Source organism: Trichoderma citrinoviride (assembly GCF_003025115.1).
Source record: "Trichoderma citrinoviride strain TUCIM 6016 unplaced genomic scaffold BBK36scaffold_1, whole genome shotgun sequence".
Classification (NCBI taxonomy): domain Eukaryota; kingdom Fungi; phylum Ascomycota; class Sordariomycetes; order Hypocreales; family Hypocreaceae; genus Trichoderma; species Trichoderma citrinoviride.
The window spans coordinates 383,922-403,974 of NW_020194709.1; the positions used below are offsets into that span (position 1 = coordinate 383,922).

General features: G+C 54.9%; 5 protein-coding genes across 5 annotated transcripts; 2 read left to right on the forward strand and 3 right to left on the reverse strand.

Moving 5' to 3' along the window:
- Positions 1-8,123: 8,123 nt before the first annotated feature.
- Positions 8,124-9,390, reverse strand: BBK36DRAFT_1173583 (peroxisome membrane protein; the record flags this gene model as incomplete). Its single annotated transcript, XM_024895872.1, has 3 exons — positions 9,198-9,390; positions 8,661-9,130; positions 8,124-8,609 (listed from the first exon to the last, which is right to left on the reverse strand). The coding sequence occupies exons 1-3, from the start codon at positions 9,373-9,375 to the stop codon at positions 8,124-8,126; spliced, it is 1,134 nt and encodes a 377-aa protein (XP_024753546.1). The 5' UTR covers positions 9,376-9,390.
- Positions 9,391-10,377: 987 nt separating this feature from the next.
- Positions 10,378-13,289, reverse strand: BBK36DRAFT_1108305 (hypothetical protein; the record flags this gene model as incomplete). The annotated part of the gene is made up of 5 exons (XM_024889347.1): positions 10,378-11,065; positions 11,182-11,598; positions 11,707-12,201; positions 12,328-12,848; positions 13,053-13,289. The coding sequence occupies 5 exons, from the start codon at positions 13,287-13,289 to the stop codon at positions 10,378-10,380; spliced, it is 2,358 nt and encodes a 785-aa protein (XP_024753547.1).
- A 960-nt stretch (positions 13,290-14,249) lies between these two features.
- BBK36DRAFT_1173596 (hypothetical protein) lies at positions 14,250-15,393 on the forward strand (the record flags this gene model as incomplete). The annotated part of the gene is made up of 6 exons (XM_024895873.1): positions 14,250-14,327; positions 14,671-14,692; positions 14,787-14,853; positions 14,968-14,991; positions 15,032-15,134; positions 15,268-15,393. The coding sequence occupies 6 exons, from the start codon at positions 14,250-14,252 to the stop codon at positions 15,391-15,393; spliced, it is 420 nt and encodes a 139-aa protein (XP_024753548.1).
- Positions 15,394-16,231: 838 nt separating this feature from the next.
- On the reverse strand, positions 16,232-17,910 carry BBK36DRAFT_1173599 (hypothetical protein; the record flags this gene model as incomplete). The annotated part of the gene is made up of 3 exons (XM_024895874.1): positions 16,232-16,597; positions 16,688-17,715; positions 17,802-17,910. 3 exons carry the CDS (start codon positions 17,908-17,910, stop codon positions 16,232-16,234), a joined length of 1,503 nt encoding a protein of 500 aa, XP_024753549.1.
- A 618-nt stretch (positions 17,911-18,528) lies between these two features.
- On the forward strand, positions 18,529-19,964 carry BBK36DRAFT_1107316 (hypothetical protein; the record flags this gene model as incomplete). The annotated part of the gene is made up of 3 exons (XM_024889241.1): positions 18,529-19,053; positions 19,129-19,607; positions 19,688-19,964. The coding sequence occupies 3 exons, from the start codon at positions 18,529-18,531 to the stop codon at positions 19,962-19,964; spliced, it is 1,281 nt and encodes a 426-aa protein (XP_024753550.1).
- Positions 19,965-20,053: the final 89 nt, after the last annotated feature.

Genomic DNA, 20,053 nt, shown 5'->3' on the forward strand with positions numbered 1-20,053 from the left:
CCAGGTAGCTTCTAGTACCTGTCTTAGCGCCTGAGCGGCTGCCACGCAGGCGGCTTTCAGTGGGCAAGAGCTGCGCCCGGGACAGCCCGTGAAATTGTAGCAGGATTAGGCGAGCGAAAATCAGATAGATTCGACGAGGCCGAGGGAAAAGAAAAAATAGAAGAAGAATTAGAAATCTGCTAAATCAACAGAATAAAGACCAAGGAGGGGCCTGCGTAGCAAATAGAGTGGTGGAAGCAGAATCAAGGCTAGCGTGGCTGCTGGCGGTTGCAAATAGCGCCCAGGCGGTACTTGCTGGGCTTGTAGATGTCTTGTGTCGCCGTCGTACAAACGGTACCTGAGACCGAAGTACTGCTGAGGTACCAGGAAGCTGGCAGTGAGCTTTCGACTCTGTCGGGGACCTGGAATGCGCGCCAGCACCGGGGACCAGGCTCTGGGCAGGGAGGCAAGACAGGAAGAAAAGGCACAATGGTGCGTTAAGTCAAAAATGGCCTATTCCGTATTCGTAGCAAGTCTAGATCGCAGTGGTAGAGGTGGTGGTAATATTGATAATCAAATGCTTGAAACAGCGTGATACTCCCGAGTCGTAGCGAACAGCGCCAAATTGGCACTAGCAGCGCCGACGATGCGATACGATACGAAGCAGTAAGGTACCGATACGATGCTAGGCGGGTGTGGAAGGGGACAGGGTAAGTAATCACCGTGTTTTCGTCCCTTTCTGTCATAATAAGGTAGAAAGAGAGAGATGACGAGATGGAGGCAGAACGGCGGAAAGAGAGAAGACAGAGGGCGCGGGAACGAAGGAGGCCGTGGGCTGGAGAAGGAGAGGAGAAGAGGATGGGCAGGACAGGGATGTTTACTGTTTGCTCAGGTACAGGCACTGGACGAGGAAGAACCTGGTTGACGTCCGTAGCGAATACCAACGACTGCTGCTGTCACTTGTCACTGGCAGGGCATGGATCAATAATATCGGCGCCTTTTGCTCTTTAATATATTTATATTTGCTGTAATGCCAGTTCGGGAGCCAAGCCAAGCCACGCTTCCTCTGTGTGGAGGATGCATAACAGCCCGATGGAGATGGGTTCTGATCAGGTCCCGGAAGCAATACCGAGGCATGAATTTGGAAGAAGATGTCATCTTTCAACTCGCCAGACTGGTGAAAGAGATTGCAAGCCTCCACGGCGTTGGAGTACAAGTGATGAAAGGCTTATGTTGATCAGGAGATGCGGGTGTACTGCATGGATACCCAGTACATAACGCACAGAGTAAGAGACACGGACTCGGCCATGTGTAAGGTAGGTATGTGTGTATGTATATTGTACGTCGTATCGACGCCATATTGATGTTGCAGCACAGCCGACCGATCAGCAGCAGAGAAGGATCTGGAACGAGGAGACGGCAGAGCCACAAAGCCAACACAAGATAACTGGGCAAGACATGTCCAACAAGTACAGTATCAGAGCAACACCAAAAGAGAAGAGCAGAGACTCAGCCAGACGAGCACAGGCAAGGGAGTGAGCTGGAGGAAACCTGCTCCAAATCCGATTGCCCAATAAAGATCTCCAAAGCACGCAAGTCGCGGGCCAGTTATTGGCTCAAGCTGACAAAACTCCCCCAAGAGGAACACAAATGAAGAGGGTAAAGTCCAACGGAAATAAAGCCAGATGAGGGAGGGGCGCTACTCCAGAGCTAATCCAGGCACCACGCCCTCCTCCTTGCCTCATCCTGATTCTTCCTCCGTCCCTCGTGCTATGATGAAATGGATGACCGGATGAGATTTGTTACCTTCTGGAAAGGTGCCGGGGGTTCGCTGGATGACTTGATGAATCAACCCAAATGCGTCCGTGCTTTGATATTTGGATTTCGCCCTGCCAGCTCTGGAGAAGTCTTGCTTCTGGTGTCTTGTCGTTGCGCTCATACTGTACGCCGTGAGATGTGAGAGGCGCTATCATTGCTCATCTGGGCAAAGTGCGAATGCAATCTTGGCTTTGCACTAGCACTCGAGTTGGGGTAAATTGCTCGCAGCTCGTCATGAGAGAAAGGGAAGCAGTACCTGAAGTGCATGTATCACTGCATCGTGTTGTTTTTTTTTTTTTTTCTCTCTCTCCCGTTCTGCCAGGTTTGCGAGGTGGTGGTAGGACCGGGCTCTGGCTAGTCTCGCGGGGCCTTTTTAGAAGGATGACCAGACCCAACGAAATGTCTTGGTCTTGGGGTCCTTATTTGTCGTGGTGTTGCTGCTGCTGCTGCACGTCTCGATCGGCATAGACAGGGGATGGAGGGGAGGAGACACGGCAGATGGAGGGATCGGAGAAGAGAGGAAAAGCGGCTGAGAAGAGGAAATGAGAGACACTGCGGCTGCCTCGCTGTTGTTTCTTTGTTTCTTTGGGCTGGAATGGCAGCGGATGTGGGAGCATCTCGACGTGTGATTGCATGGACGTGTTGCGAAGGAGGAGTCTGTGCAACCAACAGACATGCAGCAGCAGCAGCTCTCGTCTAGACAAGTCTTGTCTCAGTTACTGCTTTGTTCACCACAGAGCATCTCCAACAGCATCTTCATATCCATCCGTACTGTACTCTACTCATAAGTAGTATGTGTCATTCATGTGGTGTGCCTCCATCTAATACTGCTCCTCCTTCAACCACTTACATCTCCATCGATCCAAACGCCGACAGGCCAAGACACCAAGATACGAAGTACTACTACTAGTAGTACATGGTGAGAGGAAAAGCAATGACGATGCGTGCCCACTCTTGTCGCGATAATCCCCCGTGTTACCAGCAATAAGCAATCCGTGCACCCTCTTAGCGGCTCTCCCACGGGCACTTTGCCGTCTCCATTTTCCATTGGATCTCCGTTCTCCAGGCATGAGCATCCAGCAGCCAGAGGACGGAAACAACGCCTGTTGTTGCTGCAGCTACAGTACATGTCGGTACATGGATGTGCTTAATCTTCTTGCTGGTTGTATCACCTGTGCGGGTATGCTCGCGAGGCAAGCCAACGCGAGGTGGCCTTCGATACGGAGCAAGCAGTGATGCATACAGGGTCGAGTTGAAGGGCCATCCTCCGAAAGAAAGACGCTCTTCTCTGATTATGTCGTCAAATGTGATCTCTCCATCAAAATCATCGCCGATTACTCCGCAGCCCAAGAAACCTTGACCTGCTGAACGGCTGGAAATGGAGTGAAATGACTGGCCCGGGTAAGGTGATATCGATCCCTCATCCCTACACACAACCTTTTTTGCTTGTCATTTGGCCCTCTTTCTCTTTTCTTTTTTTCGCATTTAGCTCAGGGGTGCGGGTGTACCTCTGAGTGTGTGTGTGCCTGGGCTTGTGCGTGCGAGAGTGAGCATCGTGTGCGAGTGTGGGAGCAAACGCAGTGTGGCTGCAGGGATAGCCATGCCTCTTCGTCACGACGCAACAAGCACCGAGCAATAACAGGCACACAAATTAGATTGGCACTAGGAAGCATCCTCTCGAGCCAATGACGAGATGCTGCCCCTGGCCCCTCGTTTTGCGCCAACACAAATGACGATGAGAGAAGCAATGGAAGAGAGAAAAAGGCACAGCAAACAAACAAAATGACAAGTCTCCCTCCCCCTGCTCAGAATTACCTACTAAAAGCTCGCGAGAAGCGTGTCCAGCTCCAGCCAAGACAGAAGGGGGAGTTCGGGTGCGCCTTTCCGCTGCTTGTAAAGATGACCGATGCCCATATGCATCTCATTCATGCCGTGCCGTGCCTGGCAAGCGTTACGCTCGGCCTGGGCGGAGCTGACCTGGCTCTATTACCCTCTGTGCGACTCTACCGTTATTGACCCTAGCCGCTTCTTCGTCTGTCTTGTGTAAACCATACAAAACGGGCAGGGCAGCAATAACAAAAAAGAGGTCCGGGGTAAAGAATCTGTCGGTCGGCCTTGAAGCAGCGGACGAGGTGAGTCGATGTCTCAGCTTACTACTAGTACTACTAACCACACATACAATGGAGTGAAAGCTCTTCACTTGACGATCGTGGGCATCAGTTTCACGAGCTGAAACCTTTTCGCGTCGATCTCCAACCCAACTTGGCGCGAGTCAGGCACCATATCGACGCCAACTTCGCTTTTCGTTCGACTAATGCACTGTAAACACCACACTCGCACTTTAAACTTCTCATTCTTCCTTGTCCTTGCAGTATGTACATCTGCTTCAACTCCCACTGGACCCAATGGGGAAAAGAAACGGAAACAAAACAGCGTCGCATGAAACACTCGAGCTGCGGCTGAGTTTGGAGCTATCACCACTACTGCTGCTACTCGGTTTTAGCACCGGCGAACTCATCGTGAACAGTACATTGCCTCGATGTAGAGCCAATGTACCCACGGGACGGCTCGTACAGGAGACAATGTTTACTGCCAGCTTCATGACGCCTTGTTTGGTTTCGGGGAGTAAGCGTAACTACTTTGTGAGCCCAAGGAACAGGAACCGGTCAAGTTGAAACATTGAACTCAAAGCTCGTCTATTTTCGTTTCAAGTTTGCGCATAATAGACTCTTACCTGTTGCCTGCCTTACCTTGGGTACAGACGAGTAGATTCTTCAGAAATGCCAGTTTTATCAGCATGCTCTTTCTTCGCGTCATAAACGGGGACCCCCCTGCTTCTTTAGAAGGAATACGGAGTCGTTCCGTATCACCATCCCTCACTGCCCCGTAAAGGCTCTACGCCGAACCGAGATGTCAAGTGCCAAATCCCAGCATCGCGGCTCGCTTCCATGCTTCTATTTTCGTAGCAGCGGTCCAGTTGTCTTGCAGATACTACTAGCACATATACAACGACTTACTTGTTGAAAGTACCAGTCATTCAAAAACCAATTGCTCGTATTACTCGTACGACAACTTGCCTTGTGTCCCTTCCAATGCCCTCAGAACCCCCCCAGCCAAGCAGTACTGCAATCATATGAGAGCATGGGGACCACGATACCCGTTTCAAGGTTGCATCTTTCTGCACAGCCTCTCATCGGGTTCTGCAAACGGGCTCAACTCAATTCCGCACTTTCCAAATCGTCAGACAATTTTGAACGGCTTCGAAAAGAAGAAGCCAAGCTCCAGAAAAAAGGGCTTAGCTCCGCAGCACCTCACATCCGGTTCCGCAGCACCTCAATACACTGTATTTACTGTGCGACAAAGTACTCTTTACAGCGTTAAAACTCCTACACATACTACACCTATAAGACTTCCCTTTACACAGCAGCAATACCGCATAGCTGTCCATAAGATTGCAACTCTACTGCAGTGGTTAGAGCACTATTTACACTGCTGTAAGAGCAGCTCTACTATAGTGGCTGGAATCCATTCCACACTACTGTAAAAGCAGCTCTACCATAGTGGCTAGAACACCACACTGCTGCAAAAGCAGCTCTACTATAGTGGCTAGAACACCACACTGCTGCAAAAGCAGCTCTACTATAGTGGCTAGAACACCACACTGCTGCAAAAGCAGCTCTTCCATAATAGCTGGGATGCCGCACGCATAGCTATAGGATTGCAACCCCTTATAGCAGCTATGTCAGTGCTGTAATAACAGACTTTTATAGCTACAAGGTGTAGCATATTAGCTACTATAGCAGAGTTGCAATCTTGTAATAGTAAAGTCAGGTAAAGACCTGCTTATACAGTAAGTGCAATAAGCTAAAGTACTGTAGGAAGTGTGCCTTATCTCGTACCTCACATATAAAAATGTACCTTTTAAGGTGCCGCCGACACGGATGCGAGGTGCCGCGGAGCCAGACCCAGAAAAAAATACCCCATGCTCGAAGCCCCTGGTGGAATCAGTTCCTGTCAGAGATAAATGGGGGTGGGGGAGCACTACCTGTTCGCATCCTTTCAATTTTCTTCACGGCGACAGATCTGGTAAAAGCCGAAGCTTGCAGAGAATCCCTCTCTCTCATCTATCTACGGGGTATGCAGAATCGTTGACGTTAAGTTGGGGCTCGTATAGTACTAGTAGCAAAGGTAACAGGATAAGGTACCAAGGTCCACATACTGTTCTCCGCGCGGAAAATGCAACAAGATGCAAAGCCCAGGTTATTCCAGGAACACGTTCAAAAGAGGAAGCTCATCGAACGATTTGCACGCCTCACGCACAAACAAGCGTCTTACTCGCATCAGAGCGTTGCATTCCCATTATCCATACGGAGGAAACCCCATCATCGAGCTCCAAATCCGAAGCGTCCAAGCATTCCCACGAGGCTGTACCCTTACCATCAAACCATTACCCCTTGCCTGCCTTCCATCAACCATTCCATTAACCAAAAGCACGTGAATCCACGGATGACAGGAAAGAAAAAACGTGGCTATCAAGATTGGTCATTATGCGTGCTTCTTCTCCTCTCTCCACCCCGTCGCAATAGGAACGGCAACAAGCCAACCGGCACGTTTCCCTTATCGAGCTTGCCGACGTACCCCTGCCTGGGGGCTCCTCCTGTCATTTCTTGTCATCGTGACAAAGCACCAGGCTCAAAACACTGAAGAAAGAAGACAACAAGAAGGAATGCGTTTACTCGCCTTCTTCCTTTGATGGATCATGAACCTGTACAAAGTAAGGTAAGGTAGGTAATATGAACATGAAGTGTGCATAAACACACTGTTCACGCATCATCCTCCCTCTCCCGCTTGAGACCAACACTTGGACTATTCCTCCTCATCCTTTGCAACAAAAACACGGCAAATCTATCAATGGGCCCCAAGCGCATATACTTGCACTTTCCTTTTCTCCATTTCCAAGCTGTCAAAGATCCTTCAATGTCAACGCATGAAACCATCAGATCGGATGAAAGGACAAGAATGGAATCCCGCTCCCGGACACGGGGATCCATATCCCACGAGGGAAAACGTCGAAGTGGAAACAGGGAGATTCCGGAAAGAAGTGAAATCATGAAGCGAGGAAATGAAGCCACATGTGGATTACCTTATTCAAGGAAGATGTATTATTAATGGCAGTCCTGTTCAAGCTGATTGGAAATGGCACCACATGGCAATGGTCCAGGATCTCTCGATCTTAATGAAGGGAAACGGGGAGATGTGATTTTGAAACAGAGTACAACAAAGTCTCGGGCTCGATGAAACAAAATCACGTCATATCGAATCACATACTTACATGTTGAACACTGTAAAGTGAACAGATACAGTAGTAGTATATTCTCTCGGGTGTTTTAGATACCAGCACCGCCGCCCCCTGAATTAGACAGCAAACAGCAACTTATGAGTCGGGAGTAGATGATACAATGATACCAGTACAAAGGAAAACTGAAGCAACAGAATCGTACACGAATGCACAAAGGTACCTGTCTCATGAGCAGAAAGCAGGTGAGAAGAGAAAGTAACAAGAATTAAGGATAGGTCAAAAACAGCGCCAGCCGACCGTACCGAACCGAACCGCAACCCTCTTCGATTCTTCCCTAAACACTCATCATCGCAAGCCAGTAAGAAATGGATAGTGCGAAGATGGATAAGAAGATTGCCTCGGCATCTTCAAAGCTTGTTCGCCTTTCATCTCCGTTCTGACAAGGACAAGGGGGCACTGAAAGCCTAGAAGCAAGGCAAGCCGGGGACGCTGGGTATCTCGTTATCGTGTGGTATCTTGTCCAACCCTGCTTCTCGTTTAAAGAAACAGAACCGGGGCAGAGGGGAAAAAAGGACACAAGAGGATCATGATGCCGCGCATCCGCAGAAGAAGGTCCGGAGATGAACCCCGGGCAGATATCGTCTCTCTCCACTCGAATATCCGCGTATCCGGGTGGATGTACGTATGTTCTTCGGGACTGTTGCCTGTAAATGCAATGCCTCCATCGTGATGCCAGTCTGCAACAGCGCCTCTTGTCCATTTCTTGATAACGGCGAGATTGAACCGCCCAATTTTGTCTCAAATTGCCCCCTTCCATATGAAAACAATTGAAGAAACATACGCCGAGACGCCTTCTTCTCCGAAATCCAGATCGTTCCAGCCCAGTCCAGTCCATCTCAATATCTCGTCAAAGAGGGGCCAGACGCGCATGTATTCCGGTAGCACCAGTATATGTTGGTGGATATATATATATATATATATATATATATATCAGGGAAAATCCACCACTGCAAGAGCGTGAGAAGCATCAACCACTCGTGCTAAAGTAGTAATTCTCCCACAGATATTCGTAATCCTGCAGAATCGTCGCGATGAAGCTCGGCATCCTGCTCGTCACCCCGTTGACGGCCCCCTTGGTGACATTCTCGTAGAAGGCGCCGCGCATCATCCACCAGATCATGGCCCAGCCTCTCTTGTTCCACTCGTCCCGTTCCAGCGTTGACGTTCGCATGCTGCGTTGGCGGAGCTGGCGAGCCGCATATTCGAGCGTCACGCCCACCAGCCACGGCGTCCATGACTTCTTGTTCCTGCTGCGGGCCAGGGACACTGCGTAGATCAAGGGCGTCAGGATGTGCAGGATCTCGGCAAACTGGCCGCCTCCTTGCAGCGTGCTGAGGAGCTTGTTGGCCGGCTTGATGTCGTCCGCCGTCAGGACGCGTCCCAGCAGGTAAGACCCGACGTCGCCGGGGTTCGGCAGAGACGGCAGGCTCATGCCGGTCCGGGGCATCGTCCACTCCTTTTCGTACGCCGGCTTCTGTGAGGGGCCGCCGCTGCTGACCAGAACCGCGGATCCGTTGGGCGACGTCTCATCCATCAGCTCGCTCTCGCTCCTGGCCGTCACCAGATCCTCGTTGTCGTCGTCGGCGCTGTCGTCGGGGATGGGCTCCCGCTCCGGCAGCACGGGGGTGACGAGCGGGCGCGAGCGCGTGACGCGCATGAGGATGAGGCGGCAAAAGGCCTTGATGGCCTCGAGCAGCACGACGACGTTCCACCGCGCCTTCTCGCCGCCGCGGCGCTTGGCGCTCATCTCGCACAGCAGCTCCGTGTAGACGACCATCTGCAGCACCATGGCGACCCGGCGATACGTCTTGCTCTTCTGCGTCCAGTATCGCGTGTAGCGCGCGTGGGCCGAGCGGGCGGGTGCCGTCGGCAGCTTCGAGACGGCCTGCGAGAGGATGCCGTCGTGGTAGAGCGACAGCAGCTGGACGCCGGAATGGATCGACTCGGAGGCGATTTCGGCATCGCGGAAGCGGCCTGTGGAAGGGAGGCTGTTAGCATCATATACCCTGAGGCAGACGGATGTAGAGGAAAGGGAACGAACCGGGAATGATGTACGTCAAGCTCCTCAGCGCGCTCTCGATCTGCGACACCTGGCCGGCGTTCTTTGTGATGAAGTCGTCGTACATGCCCAGCCACTTGGGCGGCATCGCCAGCACCTGGCCGACCGTCACGCGCCGCTGCGGCCGGTTGGGCGCCGGCTTTGTTGCGTTGGCCGGCATTGCATCTGCCTCTTCACTGTTTGCGTATAAGAACTACTCTTCTTCTGCCTCTCTGTACTTGTTCGGCTCTCGCAGTTGTCTGGTGTCGCTTGTCGGGAGGAGTACTATGTTGTGAGATTCCAATCCGATAACCGAGCTCCCTATATCGCGTCTTTCGCAGGTCGCCGTGAATGCCTCCCTTCAGTCTGGTCGGATGATTGTCGCGTGCCGCCCTTGGAAGAACTCCCAGATAGTCCGCGGCAATTGAGAGCAGTTGGCCGACCCGGCTGTTCTTTTTTGCTTGCCTGTCGCTTGTTGCTTGTTGTTGTCAAGTTTCGATTTTCAGCTGCTGCGGCACAGCAGGGAAGGTCCAATGATGGAGCGAGATGACGCTTTTGGTGCATGCCGAGGTACAAGGGACGCCCCCTTGTGGCGCGTTCCTGTGAAGCTGTGGCTGTGCTGCATTGACATGATGCACCTCATTAAGGTACCCTGAATTCATGGAGAATCGTTACAACAGAGGCTGATGCAAAGACTTGCTCATCATAGATTATTTGAGGCCTTTATACACGCCGTCTCAAACTGAGATACCCCAAAAAGTTGAAGAAATATATACTTTCTTTGGAGGAAAAGGTCTGGTCTTCCGTAAATGCCTGGCAATTCTATTACAATTTTGCCTCCCTATCTAGGTACCTTTTCCCAGCATACCAATCCATCGTCATTACCAGCAGTGGTTAATCAATAGGCTACATGGATGGAATCGTTATAAATGTACAAAAGCCTCATCGCCATGAAGCTGGCCAAGTATTCCCCGTTGTGATCCGACGCCCAAACCGCGTCCGTGAGGCGCATCGCTTCGTTTACAAAACACCATAATCGCCTTTGAATGTCACCCCCCTGGCCGTCCCCCCCGGAACCATCAAAACCAAAGACAAGGGAAGACGACGTACAAGCAAAGATGCGTCCAGGAGCTCGTCACCACCGCAACAAAGAGACGAGCGACAATGGCGCGCGCCGTCCCTGTCAGAGCCTTCTGAAGCCCGCCTGCTCCAGCTCCTCGCCAGTGGGCAGCAGCGGTCTCCCCTGCATAGGGAACGGCCAGAAGAGGGGATTCTCCGCCAGCTCGGCCGACTTCCTGACGCTGGGCGGCTGCAGCGTTTCCACGATCTCGGCGCCGGGCCCCCAGCCGCACATGAAGTCACTCTCCTGGACGTTGGGCGCAAAGAAGTTGAGGCTGCTCGAGTACGGCCGCACCAGGTTGTCGGGGTCCTCCGGGGGTGTTTTGTCGCCGTCGACGTTGACCTCAATGTTCCACTTCTTGGCCAGGTACCGCAGGATGTTGAGCGCTTGCTCAGCAAAGTGGTGACATGGCGCCATCTCCGTCAGGTCAGCTATGCCCCTGCTGAGGGCCTCTGACACGCGAGGGTCCATCTTGGCGGCCCTCTTCATCTTCTCCTCGCCCGTCTCGTGGCCCTCGCTCTTAACGGAAGCGGCGCCGATGGCCAGATGCATGATGGCGGACGTCAGGACAAAGTAGGGAACAAACGACGGCGTCCTGCGCAGAGTGTACAGCTGCGCGTACGAGGTCAGCAGGCCCTGGATCGCATCGGCGGCCTGCGAGCATACGTCACGCGGCGACACCTTGGAACCGATGATGCGTAGCTTGATCAGTGGCCTGAAAAGAAGGAGGATGGCGAAGTGATAGTACATGCTATTTGTTGCGAACACAAAGTGAACGAACCGTCAGCCTCGAAAAAATGGAGATGAGAGAAAACGAAGAATGGCCGATGAACAAGAAGAGAAGAGAAATAAAACTGGTTGACTCACTGCGCAAACAAGACCGCGGGCGTAAAGTTGTGGCCCAGCCTCAAGACCTCGGGGATGCGGTCGTACCAGTTCAGATACTGGGTGTAAATGTTCAACAGATCCCGGGCAGTAAGGGGCCGTCCGGGAGAATGGAGCACGTAGAGTGATTGGTGGACCAGCTCGCTCAGCTCGCAAAAGCACTTGTATACTGACCGCACATTAGATGGCTGCTCGCACGACCGCTGCAACGGCGCGCCTTCTGACACGTTAGTAGGCAGCCCCTTCGAATTAACCCCAAAGGTAGTCGTGCGGTCCTCACCGTCGTCGGTATACGGTACCCATAGGGAGGCTTCAATGTCGCCAATGATGGCCGGTTTGGGTGGTAGGTGAGGGAAGCAGGAACACTGCGGCAGGGAGCCGGTGGCCAGAGACCATGCGCTGAGAGGACGAGGGGGCGTTAGCGTTGTTGTTGCTTCTCTACGGCAGATTCAGAAGATAGTCTTCAATGCCTGCACTTAGTATCATTCCAGGAAGCTTGCAACTCACTGATCCAGGGCAAAGGCCCCCCAAAAGGTGGCGGACTGGACGGCGAGCTCGTCCTCGTCGTCATCGTCGTGGATGCGATGCAGGCCCATCTCGACGGCCAGCCGTATACTCTGCCCCGCGTAGTACCAGCTCTCCGAGTCCCGGCCGCAGCTGGCCTCGCGGATGGACATGATGCCTAGGGCCTGGATGGTGGTCAGGGAGTGATGGTCCGTCTCCTCGTAAAAGAGCCGCTGGCACTCCTTGAAGAAGTGGTCGCCGGAGGAGTAGGGATCGCTGGGGTTGGCTCTCGTCATGGGCTGGGTGGAGAAGCGGCAGCCGAGGGCGAGCAGGGCGTTGACGAGTATGGGGGAGCAGTACCGGTGTCTCCCCGCCTGAAAGTCGCGGAGGAAGTGCTCCTTGCTGAGGGAGGCAAAGGTGGGATACTCCCAGCAGAAGTAGAGGGCCAGCAGGTGCTGCACCAGGTTGACATCGTCAGTGATGGTGGTCCAGGTGCCGCTGGGCTGCTTCATGGCCTGAGGCTCGTTGAGCGGCGACAGCACCTGCTCGAGCCCGCGGTACCGCTGGATGTTATCGCCGAGGTGGTCCGTCTGCATACTCTCGGCCCAGGACCCGACGCGCGACGGCGGCGCGTTCATGTCTGCTGCCCAGCTCATCAGGTCCGGGTGGGAGCCGCTCCTGGTCGAGCCGGCCTGGCTCTGCGACGAGAACTGCCAGGGGCTGGTCGCATTGCCCGTCAGCTCGTTGGCCAGGCCGGGGATGGAGAGCGACCCGGGCCCGATGCCAAGGGCCATGCCCGGAAGCGGAGCCACCGAGGTGTCGCCAAAGGCAGCCATGGACGTCAGATCGTGGCCTATGGTAGGGTCATACCCCGGAGCCCCTTGAGGAGGCGCGGGATGAGGGACGCTGGCCAGCCATTCGGAGATGCTCTCAACGGACTGGCCACCGCGCAGGCGCGCCAGCACCTCCTCCCACAGCTGCGGCTGTATCAGCGCGGCAAAGACCTGGTCGGAGGAGCGCTGCCGCAGGCGCAAGTTCTCGATTTCGTTGCGGAGGTGTTCTTTGGACTGGCGGATGGGGATTTCGTAGATGCACTCGACGTCCTTTTGCGACTTGCAGCGCCCGCAGGGTTTCTGGCCGTCGCACTACAACGCACACACGCGGAGTTGTCAGCAATTGTTCGTTCCCATTTGCTGGGTATAGCATGGGCAGGCGAGGAATCAGGTCACAGTGAGCGGCCACGGGAAGAAGCTATGACATCGCCGTGCATGATATAGTCCATGCCAGACCTATATACACACGAGGCCAAAGCGTCTCTTCCCGCCCAGTCCCCAGACAGCAGGGCTCACCTTGGCTCGCTTCTTGCGGCATTCCGTGCAGGCATTGGGCGTGACGACCCCCAGCCCGCGTCTGCGCTTGGACAGCTGCAGCAGCGAGTTGGACGTGGACGGCCCGGCCTGCGCCTGTTGGGATTGCGGCGTCGTGCCGCTGCCGGTGCCGCTGCCAGTGCCGGCGCTGGTGCTGCCATGGCCGCTTCCATGGCCGCTCCCGTGGCCCGGCGTCTGGCTGCCCGTGTCCTCTTCCATCGAGGCGTTCGACCCGGGGCGGGCGCGCGTTCCAATGATTATGGCGAAGCTGAGATTGAGGTTGACTGAGGCCCACGGAGGGAGAACGAGGGAGAGGGGGAGAGAGGGGGGACAGTAAGAGGTCGGTTTGCTTCAGCGATGCGGAACCAGCGCGGTTCCTAAGCTCGAGATGCGGTAGCTGCAGCCTGGTGGTGGGATAGACATGCTGCGGGGGGAGAAGCTATCCGTCGTGGACCTCTGGAGCTCGTGCGAAGGGTTCGCGGGCGTCGCGCGGCTGGATATCAAAGTCGGCACGGCATCGGGAGGACAGAAGGGAGCTTATATGATGTATGATGATGATCTGGGGTTCGCGGACGAGGAGGGGAGGAGCGGCGATTTGATATCTGCAGAGTCGCAGCAGGAGGACGAACTGCAATAGCAATACCAGCAGTAGCAGCAGCAGGAACAGGAGCAGCAAGCAGCGGCAAAGGCTTGAGGCTGGAGGCGCGAGGCTTGACGCAAGGGAGGAAAAAAACGAATCAATGGAAGCGTCGCGATGGTCCCAGAGTCGCGGATGGCAATCCGTGCAATCCATCCACGGCCCTCCAATCCCACAGCCCGCAGAGCACAGCACAAGCACCAGCCGCTGCTAGCGGGGCGGGGGTAGGCGAGAGCCTTGGGAACCTGGGAAGCTCCAGTGGCCCCCCCAGCACGTCAGAGCACAGGTGCCATCAGCCGCTAGAGCTGTGGGCTGGGCAGCCGAGGGCGCCATTCGACCACTAGAGCTCGGGGCCGCTTCACCACCACCGCGGGCCCAGCAGCCGCTAAGGAGGGCTGGGAGGGCTTCTGTGGCCGCGTCCGGATGGCGCCAGCACATGCGATGCGATTCCCGGCACATGGCCGGCCTCGTGCTGGCCAGGCAGTTGCCAATTGCTACGGTAGCTAACCTACTGATTACCAACGTGCGAGCGAACGCACAGGATGACGGTGGCGGAACGCTATCAAGCCCAAGGGGGTGGTGCGCTCACGTTTTGCGGCTGGGTTAGGTTACCGCCTGAGGTATGTAGGGGGACACGGCGCCGAGGGCAGAGTGACTCTTGACACCGGGGATGGATCAGCCGCGGGAGCATGTAGCAGCGCATGGACGTGCATGTACTCCAGAATTCAAGGTTCAGGTCGCGAATGAGCGGCAACGAAAGAGCAACAGACCTGAACCAAGGCAACGCAGGGAGGGCCCAGGATGACAATGAGGCGCCTGCACCAGACGACGAGCAAACAACTACGGTATACTAGTAGACCGCTTGCCTGCTTTCTTTCTCATCTCGGCCGGCCAGCCCTGCATCTCCGCGATTGGTGGCCTCGCAAGCAAGAGAGACGCCGGGTTGGGGTTCATCTCATGCAGGCGACAAGACGTCGAATGCTTGGTACGTGAGAGAAGCCGGTTCAATTGCCATCATCTACCCAATCCCATTTGCATGCGCTAGCCCTAATAAAACCTTGTCTATACCGACTAAATAGCTGATGTGCTCGCCTGCTGCAGCCTGCCCCCAGTCCATAGTGGGGAGCTGCCGCCTACTAAGGTAAGGTAAGTATGTATGTAAGAGGGAGAGGAGATTGGATCCATGAATCCGTTCACGGGCGCGGCATTCGGCTGAACGCGATTTTGCAAAATGCACTGGATGGGGCCCTGGAACCGCAGCTGGAGCTGGAGGCCGGGAGAGGGGTATGTACATGTATGGTGAAGCTGAGCTGTTGGATGGCAGGCCGCGAACAGGGGCCAAGGGCAGCGGGAGAGGTTACAGTAGTACTGTAGGGGACGACAGGCCAAAGCAGGGCACATACAGGTATTTTAATCCAACCATGTCAGTAAGTAAACTGTCGCCCAGGCCCGACTTGACGTGTCACCCGCATCTCGCATCTCACCCCATCTGCATCTCCCATTCGGCTCCAATGTTCCCTTCTTGCTAAATTGCTAGTGCTGCACTTTTCTGTACTGTAGGTGTCGATGCGATTGATACAGGGCAATCTGAGCACGATATTGCCGGACCCCTCCGCCTTCCAAAGGGGCGCTGATTCAATGATGATGAGCCATGAGGTCATCGGCAACGTGCGCGCCGTGTACTAGCCGGTACCTGCCGAGTCAAACTTGCACCAGCCACTACCGCCCGGTACCAATTGGAGGCACTGACACATGCTTGACATGCGCCAGAAAACAAGACAAACATCTAGTGACTTCGTAGAGGCAAAAGGAAAAACATCACACCACCAATTCGAAAAGCTTCACGCTCGGGGGAGGCAAGGGGAGGCCACCAGTCCACTTGCATTGGCAGCTGAAAAGCCACGCATCTCGATCACTCTCCCGCTGCGGCTGCAGGTTGAAAGAAATACCGGGACGCACGGTAGGGGGGGATGTAAGGCAAACGGACAACAATGCGATGCCATTCGGTGGCTCGTACAAAACACAAGTTCGGTATCTAGCGAACCACTTACAAATCATTCCTTGTCGAGAAGCTGTCGTGACTTGCATTGACTGCAGTAGACGGCGATAGATGGCCGCGTTATATCGGTGGCCTTGTTCTTAGTAGTAGCAACTTCGCCCCAGACGCGGGATACCAGCAGAGTATCACTGATATTCACATGCACATCGCCACCATCATTGCGAGTCCTTCCAGGTTCCTTATCAATCAATACCATTGCTTCATTGTACCGCTGCTGTCTTTTTGTTTGCCTTATCCCTGATGCGCAATCCTGATGGTACAAAGTGATTCGAGTCGTAACCACCCCTAAGCCTTCCTTTCCTGTTTCCACCAACGCCACATTATGTGAATGGATGAATGAGTGTCCTCCCATGTACAGTAAAAAAGCAAACAAACAAAATAAACCCTTGCGAGACCAATCATTTCCTATTCGTATGCACCTTTTGAAACATGCAATAAGAGCCCATATTCAGCCGTGACCCTCCTTCACTGCCAGCGCAGAGACCCCCCGGATCCCTTGCCCGGACTCGGATACTTGATAGGACTAAGCGGTCGCTCTCCCTTGCCTGGGCTGCGCAGACCTGGGGGCGCATACATGAAGCCCGGCCCCAGTGCCCTCCTGGAAGGCGACATGTCGGTGTCCATCACATCGTCCTCGAGGTAGGCGTACCGCTGTGACCTGGGCGTCTCGAACCGCCCCCTAAAGTGCGCTGGCGTGGCGTCGAGGCCCATCATGGGAACGGGCGAGAAGGCGGCTGCATGCACGGGAGGAGCCGGCTGAGACTTGGATCGTCCCCATTGCAGCATGACGTTGGAAAAGATGATGAAGACGGCGATTGTGCCAAACATGACCTGTAGATCCCATCTGCTGTCAGTAAGCCAGTACTAGATAACCTGAGCCGATACCAGCCGTCCACATCACGATCCATGCTTGCCACTTACCCATGCCTTGAAGTTCATCGCGTCCGCAAACTCGTTAATCACCTCCGCAACCTGCTTGATGGTGACCTTGACGCGCATAATGGCCTCCGAATCTTGCGTCATGCAGTCATACCACTCATCACACAGCGCACGCAGCGCCGGCCTGTCCCTCTTCGTACATTCGTTGCTGGTGTAGTGGTTCTGGCATTCCGAGACGCGGCTCATGATCTCCATGCGCGCCATCTCGTTGGCGTTGCGAATGTCGGAACGCACAGCCTCGACGACCGACCAGGCGCAGAAGATGACGATGCCAATCATGAAGCAGTTGAGCCCCAGCTGCAGCCACCTGTAGATGTGGTCGGGCGCCCCGGGATATCGGTCCATTGTGCCCAGTAGCGAGACGAACCAGCCCTCGCGATTCCGGGGGCTCTTTTGCTGCGATGAAGATGGCGGCGGCGCGATCCTGCTCGGTGATGCGCCTCGGTATGAGACGGTGCTACTATCCGAATCCGATGCATCGTCCTCCCAGTCCCGCGGCAGGTGTCGCATCACACTGCTAACGTCCTTGTCGAGATTGTGTCGCTTCCTCTTCCTGAGCAGCTGCAGCTCCTTGCGCGGGGAATCCCTCACCGGACGGATCTCTCCTCTGCCGGCCGCATGCCTCCGTGGCGAGGCCCTGTTGTATCGAGAGTTCTTGTCGACCTTGGTCGGCGTCGGGCTGTTGGCTACCGTCGCGTCGCTCATGTGCTCCGACTCGGGGGTATGGTTGGTAGACGCAGAGGCATCGGTGCGCGCTGGACTGCCCTCGAGGGCTGTGGTGAAGGAGGCTTCGGCCGTGCTGAAGGAAGCTTCGGCGAAGGAGGACTCCGAGGTGCCCGCGTCGTCGAGCTGTCTCGGCGTCGTGAATGCCGGGTTTCGAAAGGGCGGCGCCACCACACGGGGCGCAAGCTGGGGGGTGAAGAACGACCTCGTCGGCGGCTTCGACGGCGTTCCAAAGGCGGAAAACGGAGTATTCTGCGTCGTCGATGGCTTGAGCGATGAATTGAACACTGCATGTTTGCGAAAGCAACGACAAACGTCGTAGTCAGCTGTCTGTCGTAGCAACGAATCATCCCCTATCACGAGGAGCACCAACAGTTTTCTGATCTTTTCTTGGCCACCTGCGCAAACGGGCTGGTTAGATCGACGGGCCCGGAGTTCTGGTACTCCCATTCCATGGGGGCTTCAAAGGTTCGACGCTCCATGATGCAGAGCTGCTTCGCGCTGTGCGTCGTATGACGATGGCGCTGGCGATGTCGAACGAGCGAGTGATTCCTAGTGGTAAGAATGGCTGGCGCAATGCATGATCCGAGTCTCGGGGCGAGCTTCTGCAAGGAATATGTATGCCCTGGTCGTCTAGCTTTTTGTTGATTCAGGTGTGTTGATCCAAAGTAGCGGGTAAGTGACTTGTACGAAACATCCTTGTCCGAAACTTTGAAATGCTGGGCATTACATATTTTGGCCTATCTGCTTATCCACACCTGCATATTGTCAGTGGCAACCGGGTTAGTCGACGGGGCGAAAGTAAACAAAGTCGTACGCCAGTCTGCTCTCGGCCTGGTGCCTCAGGCTGCAACAACGTTGTTCCGCCCACAGCTGCGTGCTTATGTCAGCCACGCGCAGCAGAGAGGCTCGAGGGAAGCCAGATGGAATGAATCTTTTTCTCCCAAGTCAACCAAACTGTCTCACCTCTCTTTTGCATTCCCAGGCCCATCGATTGGCGGCTGCGACGAATTCCTCTCGAATCTCAGATTCATTTCCGCTATCAATTTTCCTTCTCTCCCTCCCACCGTCTCTTGATCGGCAGCACGAGCTTCCAAACGATGTCTGACCTCGATTCGCCGGCCAACGGGCCAGTCGACGACGGCCAGGAGCAGGAATTCCTGGATGAGCTCGCCGATGCAGACTCTGATCGCGACTCGGACCTGCTGTCCGAGATTGACGAGAACCAGTTCGAAGACTACGATCCCGAGACCGCAAACATCGAGGATCGACCCGTGGAGATTGATGAGGACATTGCCCGCACGCTCAAGGCCACCAAACGCAAGCGCGCCGAGGGCGACAAGGCGACCAAGAAGCCCAGAGAGACTCGTCGTGAGAAGCGCCGGGATCGAGACGATGATGCGTCTATGCACGATGGCTCCAGCGGCGAGGCGGAGAAGAAGCCACGGAGGAAACGGACGGAGGGCGAGAGGCGACCCCGGGTGAAGCCCACGTCGCCCCAGCCCGAAGAGAACGACGAGAACCTCACGCCGGAACAGCGACAGAATCGCGAAATCGACAGGGCTCTCGATGCCGCCATGAAGAACCGGGGGTCTGCGCCCAAGCGCCGGAAGAAGGACGAGATTGTAAGTTCCCCTGGGTGCTGGTGACACGGAGATCACACGTCAGTGATGCAGAAGCTGACAGCCCGATGATTCCAGGATCTCGAGGACGAGATTGACGAGCAGTTGGCTGCGCTCAAGGTCCAGATGGAGCGTGCCTGTCAGGCAGACAACCAGGCTCGCGAATCTGGCCAGCCCGCCCTGCACAAGCTCAAGCTGCTGCCCGAGGTCGCCGGCCTGCTCAACCGCAACAACGTCCAGCACGCCGTGTTGGATCCCGACACCAACTTTCTGCAGCACGTCAAGTTCTTCCTGGAGCCGCTCAACGACGGCTCGCTGCCCGCCTACAACATCCAGCGGGACATCTTCACGGCCCTGACGCGTCTCAACATTGAGAAGGAGGCTCTTCTGAGCAGCGGCATCGGCAAGGTTGTCTTGTTCTACACGAGGAGCAAGAAGCCCGAGCCGAGCATCAAGCGAATGGCCGAGAGGTTGCTGGGAGAATGGAGCCGCCCCATCCTCAAGCGGACCGACGACTACAAGAAGCGTCATATTGAGACTCGCGAGTTCGATTACGAGTACGTCCACCGTTCCTTGTTAACTGACATATTCGTCTTCGACGTCTTTCCGTGTATGCGCTCTAACATAACAAACACAGGGCTGCCAAACTGGCTCAACGCCGCAAGACGGGCTCTCAGTTCACCCTGTCCCAGCGACCCGCCCAGTCTGCCCGTGATGCAGAGCGCGAGCGGCTGCTTGCTCCTGTCGGTGGTGGCAACAGAGCCCGCATGGTTAATCTCCCTGCCAGCTACACCATCGCCCCCAAGAGCACCTTTGACGGAACCAGGAACCAGGATCATCGTCCGCTTGGAGCTGGAGGAATGGAAGCTTTCCGGAAGATGACGCAAAAGAGCAAGAAGAGGGGTGGTGCCTAATTTTCAACTACTCTCACAACTAGTCATGGTATCATGGCAGAGACTCGACCTATTTCATTTATTTTTCTATGCTTTTCTAATCAGGGGCA